Source organism: Falco rusticolus, chromosome 7 (genome assembly GCF_015220075.1).
Source record: "Falco rusticolus isolate bFalRus1 chromosome 7, bFalRus1.pri, whole genome shotgun sequence".
NCBI lineage: Eukaryota > Metazoa > Chordata > Aves > Falconiformes > Falconidae > Falco > Falco rusticolus.
In genome coordinates, this window is record NC_051193.1 from 35193973 (window position 1) to 35202686 (window position 8714).

The window sequence follows — 8714 nt, forward strand, 5'->3', positions numbered from 1 at the left end:
CCGAGCCACCACAGTTGTATTTTTAGCTCCGCATCCCAGTTGGATGTGTAAAACTTTCCCTCCTTGTGTTTTCAATCAGTTGTAGATCATCTCTGAGCTCTGACTGGAGATTTCCCAGCACGTTGCTTGTCCCCCTTGGTTGCTTTTCCTGCAGCAGCACGTCCTCCGGTTGGCGGGGGGAGGGGGGGAGGCAGGGGACCCTTGGGGGGCTCTATTCCCTCCAGTCCTTCCCCTGCCCCTTTTGGCTCAAGAATGGCTCAGGAGCTGGAGGGGATGCGTGGCTGGCCTCACCATCCCAGGGCCCAGTGCCATGCCCAGCATCCTCCAGCTTACCCTCCCAGCACACTCGCCTCCGGCTGCGTGGAGATACATTCCTCCCTTACACATCAACCCCTAAAGCCACAGCCAGGTACCGGGGAGGGACAGAGACCAGGGAATATACCGGGAACCAGAAAGACCCCTGAATGGCCAAAATACCAGCAACTCAGCCAATGTGGGGGAAAATTCAGAGGAGACCTTCACCTCCCTGCAACACTGGACCAAAAAGCCAGGATAAAAAAAATAAATCATTTTTATTCATTCTTTGTAAAAAAAGCTTGAAAATATGGCTGCAGAGATGTAATTCTGCCACAGCCCTGCTGCTTCCAAGGTCTCTCAGCCCCTCATAATGACAGGGGACAGGCCACAGGTTACTCTTTCTAGGTCTCAGCACTGGACGGCAGGCTCTGATTTTAAGCCTATGATGTTTGGTGTACCCCAACAGCCCTCCTGGGAAGGGCTGATACCTTTGCTTACCAGGCTGTAAGGTAAAATATAGCCTGATTTACACTGCAGGCTCTCCCTGCTGGGAATGCTGTAGGACAATGCTCAGTGTTAGTGCCCAGTGACCAAAAAGGGACCTGGTTAATCCAGGAAAATGGGAGATGTAGGGTGACTCAAGGGACCCAGAGGAGCTGGAAAGGTTTCACATTAATATGTGGGGATGCAGAGATCTGAAACCAGCTGCAAAAGCAGAACGTGGCTACGGTAAAGCCAAACATTTCTCTTTTCCCTGCAGTCGAGCCATGGGGAATTGCCATCAGCTCTGACACCCGATGCTGAGGTAAGCCCTGGCACTGCTGCAAAGCTGGTTTGGGAGCCCAGCTGTGCCATCTTCCCTTAAGTCACTTCCTTGCCTAATTCATTTAATGCAGTTTAATAGCTATCACGCCACACACCCTCCTGGAGCCCAGGAAGATGGGCTCACTGCCCATCCTCTGCCCAGAAACACAGCTCTTCCCTTATTCTCAGGGCTCTGCTTTCCTCCCAGCCTCCCAAAAGACCAGACCAGCAATCCCAGAGATATTCTGCAGGGATGCTGGGCTCAGACACAACACTGCACACAGCACGTCAGCACATCACCCACCTTTGCAGGCTGTCCCCAAATGTTGCCCACATTTGCTGACCCCCATAAATGGGCTCATGGGGCTTTTGTGGTCCCCAGCAGAGCCACAGCTGAAGCACTCGGGCTGGGCCAGGAGGTCAAAACAGCCAAAAAATGAGGGCTCGCTCCTTGCTGACAGCACACAGATGATGTTCCAAACAAACCAGAAGAGGAGCGAACAAGAGGGAAGCTCCGCTCCTTTCTTCCCTACTCTCCAAAAATGTCCCTCTTCCCAGAAACACTGCATTGCATTGCCATCATTTCCCATCCAAACCATGACCCTCTGCCTGGACCCTTCAGGTTTGTCTTTTTAAGGCAGACAGCCCAGAAGGAAAGGCAGATGCTGGCATGCTCGCTGCCATGGAGCACAACTCGGAGCCACCCCCAGGCTCTCCAGACAGCTGGGTAGGGTCCCAATACCTCAGGTCCCACAACTCCCCGCTCCCTCTGCCAGCTGTGGGAAGTCCCTCTCCATTTTTAAGAAGGCTGGTGGGTAGCTGATGCCATCCCTTGTTCCCAAGGTGTGTCTTCTCCCCCACTCATCTTCAGCAGCTTGATTTTTCAGAATGAAATGCAGACATAAAGACCTGCCTGGTGCTTTCTTGCACCAGCAGGTTTTCAGCAGGGAAATAAAAAATCATTAAGGGGCAGCGCAGAGAACAAAATGACACTTCAGCATCTTGCATTTAAGTCGGGCAAACGTCAATTGAGCTGAAGAGAGTCAAATTAATTTGGCTTTTGTAATAGCTCCTGCATGAGGCTAATAAAAGCAGTGTTCTGTGCAGACTCATGGCTCAGGATACAGAGTGATTCATGGCCCTCCTTGTTCTCGCAGAGCTCTAATTAGGGCCCTTTCCAGGGGGCTCAGATCGCATCCCTCCCCAAAGAGTGGCATGCAGGGCAGTCTTCAAGCAGAACAGCACCACACAGCATCTCTGGGTGAAGGACCCATCTCTGCAGGATGCATCATGGCAAAGGGACTTGGATCTCAGGGAGTTCCGTGCACCAAGCCTCCCCCTGGCTTTTTTTCCTTTTTAATTTTTGCATCAAATTTCAGCCAAATCACTTCCCTGAGCCCACTTGCCAGGATTGCTGTCCCTTGTTGGGGACAGAGTGACTCCACTGTAGCATTACCCTGCGAAAAGCAGATCCCAGCAGGATGGATGCTGAGAGGTTTTCTCCCAGTCCCGCATTTCCTGATGAGGAGCCATAAACCTCCCAAAGAAACAAGCAGTCGGCAATTAGTGGTCAGCAGCCAAGCTGGCAGCTGGCAGGAGCGGATCCTTGGAGCTAGAGCCGTTGGGGCATCCTGCCTTCAGGTTGTCCCCTATGCTGCCATGGATGGCTCTGGGTCCCCTTCCCACCATTGTCACACACCATGGCAGGCTGGTCTCTGCAGCATGTGACCCCCCTACTGCCATTTCCAACGTGGTGGCTTTTTTTTCTTGTTTAGAAGAGGATTAAGCAACCGATCCTGAAATTCCAGTGTGAGCAAGCAGGTCATAGCCATCCAGACAAATAAAGCGCATAGACCCATGGCTCTTCCCAAAGCTTTTGGCTCCTTTTCAAGCCAAGCACCCACTGAGACACAATGGGGTGTGCCGAGCCCTGAATCCAGAAAGTGCCTTTGCTGCTGCTACATGCTTGGGGAGGGAAATAATTGGGGAGGGGGTAACTGACCTCTGAGCGCTGGCTGGGAGTCTGCCACAGCTGGACACCCAGGGCTCAGTGACAAGGTTAATGGCTTAATTACATGAGTGATGTGACAGTGTGGGGAGCACTCCAGCTGCAGCCCCATGCGCAGAGCACATCTTGTAACCCTCTCCTCAAAATTCTTCCCCCCCCGCCTCCCTGAAACCCCACAGCCACAGGGCGCTGCCAGAAACCCGCCGGCAGGGTTTGAGCAATAGCAGCCCATGCCTGACATCTGCCCACACACATTTTGGAGACCAGTAAACTTCCTGTGGATATTGGCTGCCTGACAAAAGTGACATAAATTCTGCCTTTTTTTAGGGTGGGTATTTTTTTTTAAATTATTTTGTTAACAGGTAGGAACTTTGCCTGCCTCTCCCTGGCTTCAGGATATACAAGTTTTAGGGAAGAGCTCAGAGGCTGGGTTATTTCTGTAGCTCAGGGGCCAGGTTGTAGAGATAAAGCAAAAATGCCATCACACATCTATATAGCACAGTTTATTTTCACTTTTTAGGAAATTGGAGGCACATGTTTCCCTTCCCAGCCCCCCCTCCTGCCCTTTCCCCCCATTCTCAAGGCGTCATCCCACCAATGCTCCAGGCAGATGACATGTTTCCTCCAGGAGCCAGATTTACCCTGAGGTGCATCTTAAGTACAAACCCACACATGATTCAGCAGGCTGCTTTGAGAGACATTTATTATTTAAATAATAATTATTTATTTAATTTTTTACATCACCTCAACTAATAAACCGCAGAAAAGCTCCAAATCTCAGCACCTTTGGGCTTTGTGAGCAGAGCTGCAGCTCTCAAACGGAAAACGAGACGACCCGCTTGCAACAGCCCAATGACACTGTGTGTGTTGGATGCTGCGCAAAGGGGAGCCACAACCCCCCCAGCAAGCCCTAGCAGCAGTGACAGCCTCAGGACAAACTCAGCTCACCTACAGGCTCGGATGCTCCTTACCCCCATGAGGACCAGCCCAGAGCCCCAAAGAGCAACAGGCATCCCACAAAACAATATAGCAGTGCTGAAGGATGCTGTCTAATGGGGCAGGATTGATGATCTGGATGTTTCTGCACTTGGGTCTTTTGGTTTTCTTGGGGGTGTTTGCCTTTTTTAAAAAAGCAAAACAAAAACAAAAACCTCTCCAGAAGTGATGCCCCTGAGCAGGCTTGTCTCAAGCCAGCAGGAGGGCAATCAAGGGCACTTCGCCAGGCAGCCCAGGAGGATGAGCCCTCTCCACACCAACCCAAAACCCATCAGCAGCATAACCCTGGACTATAACCATACCTGGTTATGGGTAAGGCCACAGCTGCGACCAAAACCTCTCCCCCTCATTGGGCTCATTATTCCCCTTGTCAGCTCCTGCACAAACTACAGGGCAAAGAAAACTGCAAAATGTGGCTCAGGAGGGGCCACACAGCTCTGCTGCCATCACAGCCCAAGGGAAGTGCCACACTGGCTTTTTTTCTGCCCCAGTGCCCCTCAGACATGCTGGGCTGGCACCCACTGGAGCCTACAAACGGGTGGGGGACAGACAGACAGACACATGCACACAGACCGACACCTGATAAACTGCATTTCTTTCGGCAACCTGCCTAACAAATGAAGGGGAGTATTTGGGGACACACTGCTCCCTTCCTCTCCTACCCAGTCCCTAGGGACCTGGGGGCAGAGACGGGTGCTTGCAGCAATGGCAGCCACCCAGCCCCATCTCCAGGACCTGTACCCCTCCTGCACGCTGCCTTCAGCCTGAAACAATTGCAGGGACCTTGCTGGGGAGCACACCAGTGGGAAGCTCTCCTCCCTGACACCCCCCACAGCAGCAGTGTTATAACAAAGCCCCCCCATTCTTCACCCCCTGACCAACCTGCAGCGTGGCTGAACGCAGCCTGCATCCTTTGCCAGGCAGGAGCAGCCCTATTTAAGGGAGACAGAGCTATCCAGGTACTCATCAGCCCTCCTGATCTTGTCCTGCTGTATTTTTTGCCCTGTGAGAGACTGCATCAGCTTTCCAGGGGCTTCCCAGACATGCGGTGACACCTAGCCCGAGCCATTCGTACCTGGCGCACCCTGCAGCAGATACGTCTCTTTATAGGCCATAAGGCAGGGATCCATTAACATCTGTCAGGGCTGTGCTTCACCTGGCAGATGTCTCCTGGAATGGCCGATGGATCTACTGCCCACAAGGGTCCAGCCGTGCTGCCAGTTTTGTCTTTGCGGGGGATGGAGTCTGTCTGTCTTGGCTCGCAGGGGTCACCTGGCAGCACAGCGCCGAGCGCATGAACCGCAGGACCGGTGGCCTCAGGATGGCAAAGACCCAAGGGTCAACGATGGAATTAATAGAGAGAAATCTCAGGGCTAGGAGGTCCCAGTCGTGGTTGTCTTCTTCCTCGCTGAACTTGTTCACATAGGCACGGATCTGCAAAACACAATGGGGAGAAATAATGCCAGGTCTGGGCTTCCAGGATCCAGCCCCCAGGCAGCTTCTTGGAGAAATCTGGGCTGTCACAGCACACTTGCCGCCTCCACCAGTTTAAATGAACTTCTTGCTAATGAAAGCCAGGTCTGCCTCTGCTCTCAGCATGCAGCAAGGCTTTGTGTAGCCGTAATGCAATTAAGCCAGCGACTAGTTATGGAAGTGGTGGGTCTCACCTTGAAAATCACACAGGACAAATAAATGTGCAAGATGGACAGGATGCAGAGTGCTGGACCACTCCGGTCCTTCCTGCAACATGCCGACTCATAGTAGTTCATGGGGCTTCCTGGAAGGGTGACTCAGCAATCCTTACTCATACAGGTCAAATCGTCACCCCCTCACTTCGGGGGAGAGGGGATGGGAGCTGGGGGCACAGGAGGCATGAGCATCCCCCCTCTGGCTGGGATCCATTGGGTACCAGCCAGGGATGGTGCATTCTGGTGCACGAGGGGCCACAGTGCAGACGATGCCAGGGGATGCTGACAGTGCAGCACTTCCAAGGGCTGCTCCAGGCTTTTTGGGGAAGGATTTTGTGGTGCTGTTGCCTGATGCTCACTGGGTTCATGTGCCTGGGCTCATTCTCAGAGGGTGGCTGCCATTGGCAGCCCTGGCCAGAAGAGAAACTGTCACACCAAGGAGGCACCAGCAGCGTTGGGCAGCTCGGTTTGAGACACTGCCAAAATGCAGCCCAAACACAACCCCACACGGGAGCTGGGTGATGGGAAAAGAAAAGCCACTGTGTTTCTGGATAAGACTATATCTGCTACCACAGGGCCCACAGGATCGCCACCAGTGGCACCTTCCCATCCCATCTGCCCCAACCAGACCCGCAGAGCCCTGCCCACATGTCTCCACCAAGGGGTCCCACCACAGCACCCAAACCTGGGCTTTTTTGGAACACAGGGAGAGCTGCCCATCATGTGTGGGCCCACTGACAGCAGCTGAAGCATCTCTCAAAATATTGACTCTAGCTCTTGGGATGCTCACGAGCATTGGGACATTACTGCTTTGTCTTTTCTCTGTCTTAAAACCCAGGCAGCCTGGCTCTGCTACAGCCTGTGGTTATTTTCTTTTCCCTTGGGAGAAGAAAGGGAGCACGAAGGGAAGGTAGCATCTATTTAACTCCATGAGCACAAAATTAGCACTGGCTGTGCTCCCAACCTTGGTGGGGCTTGCTTCTAATGGGAACAAAATGACCCTCCACAGCAGCAGGCTTGCACACACCAGCAAGGCACACGAGTGGCTTGAGGTGCTCCGGAGTCCACGATGCTGCTGGTTTAATAGGGCTTGGGTGGATGGATGAAGAGCAGCCCTTCAATGAGGAGAGCCCAGGGCAGAATCAAGGGACTCACTCTCTCCCCTTCCTCACTTGGCTGCAGTGTTTCAACCCCGTATTTCTGCTGGAAGCCTCGTGCATGGACGGGGCACAGGATGTGGGTACAACTCCTGGGAAGAGGCTCGCTGTGGCCCAAGTGCCGGATCTCTGTTCCCAGCAATAGCCATGCCTAATTTATTGTTCTGCCACCCCTCACACCTCCAGCATGAGTTCCCAGCTCCCAGGAACCACAGGGATGCTGCGTGGTCCTGCGGACCCCTACCCCAGACCCTGCCTGAGCCACACTGCCTGGCCTCGGAGCCTCTGTGCGATGGGAGGGCACCTCTGCTCCTGCCACCCCATCTTCCTGCCACCCTGTCATCCTGCCACCCCACCCTCCTGCCACCCTGTCCACCTTCTGGCACTGGGGATATGGGGAGCGGTTTTCCCAGTTCCCCAAGGGATGTGCAGATCGCCTCGAGTTTATGGCAGAGCTGGGGTCTCTCAAGCTTCAGGAAGAGCTAAGCTTTGACCTCAACCCTTGAGGTCTGAGCACTGGAGTCAGAGGGAGCTTTATAAAGAGAGGGAGAGAAATGGGAGTGCTGGGGAGAGGGACCCCAGCCCAGCTGAGAGGTAGTTGCACTCACCGTGAATGGCAGGGAGCAGATGACAAAGGTGATGGTCATGATGGAGAGGAGAAGGAGGTGGTCAATCTCCTCAGCCATGGAGAACATGCGCCGGACGCAGCTGCCAGATGGCCGGGGCTGCTCAAGTGTGGCCAACCGGCGGGTCTTCTGCCCGCGGCGGTGCATGCGGGCCAGGTTGGCAATGACGCTGAGGTTGCAGAGCAGCACGGAGAGGATGAGGAAGAGGAGCAGGGTGGCGTAGAGAAGCGAGAAGGTGACGTCCAAGCCAGACACCTCCCTGCTGCCGTTGTGCTGGAGGTAGTCCAGGTGCATTTGGATGAAGCACCAGGTGCCAGGGCAATACTGCACATAGCGCCCGAAGCCCACCAGCGGCAAGGAGCAGAAGGCGGCGGAGAAGGTGTAGATGGCGGGCAGGGCAACCAAGCCCGTGCGGGGGCTGAGAAAGCGCTCATAGAAGTAAGGCTGCCCCAGGGCCAGGCATCGCTCCAGCGCCATGGCGAAGAGGATTAGCATGGTGGCGAGGCCAAAGAAGCTCATGGCAAAGCCGAAGTAGAGGCAGATGTGTCCTCCTTGGGCCAGGGCGGTCAGGGTGCAGTTGCGGTGGTAGGAGGCCAGGACGAAGGGGCTGACAGAGCAGGTGCCCAGCAGGTCGGTGACCACCAGGGCCAGCACCAGGACGTGGAAGAGGGAGGGCGGGCGGGCGCGGGGGCCCCGGCGGCAGAGCAGCAGCCCCAGGGCCAGCAGGTTGCCCAAGAGCCCGGCCGAGAACATGAGGGCACTGACCAGCGGGCGGGCCCCGGCCGGTAGCGCTCCGCTGCGCTCGCAAAGCCCCCGGCCCGTCCCGTTCATCCCGCCGCCGCCGCCCGACTGCGCCGCCGCCCGCCCCGCCGGCACCGCCTCCGCGCTGCCCCCCCGCCCCGCGCCCGCCCCGCGCCGGGCCCCGGGCCGCCCCCCGGCCCCTCCTGGGGCGGCTCCGGGAGCCCCGAGGCACGGCCAGCCCCGGTACGGGGCCGGGAGCCCCTCTCACGGCCAGCCTCCGTGCCGGTCGGGAAGTCCCGGTACCGGGCCGGGAGTCCCGGTGCTGCTGCGAGAGCCCCTCACACGACCAGCCCTCGTCCTGTCGGGGAGCCCCGGTGCCGCTCCGGGAGCCCCCAGG

General features: G+C 55.7%; 1 protein-coding gene across 1 annotated transcript; it reads right to left on the reverse strand.

The window, feature by feature from the left end:
• Positions 1-4236: 4236 nt before the first annotated feature.
• Positions 4237-8417, reverse strand: PTGER2 (prostaglandin E receptor 2). Its single transcript, XM_037396067.1, has 2 exons — positions 7559-8417; positions 4237-5539 (listed from the first exon to the last, which is right to left on the reverse strand). The coding sequence occupies exons 1-2, from the start codon at positions 8405-8407 to the stop codon at positions 5294-5296; spliced, it is 1095 nt and encodes a 364-aa protein (XP_037251964.1). The 5' UTR covers positions 8408-8417; the 3' UTR covers positions 4237-5293.
• Between the last annotated feature and the right edge of the window lie 297 nt (positions 8418-8714).

Bases quoted from the DNA above. Each gene is read 5' to 3' on its own strand.
- PTGER2 (XM_037396067.1), bottom strand. From the start codon at position 8,407: ATGAACGGGACGGGCCGGGGGCTTTGCGAGCGCAGCGGAGCGCTACCG. The intron at 5,540-7,558 runs GTGAGTGCAACT...TGTGTTTTGCAG, and splicing joins TCTGCTCCCTGCCATTCACG to ATCCGTGCCTATGTGAACAA.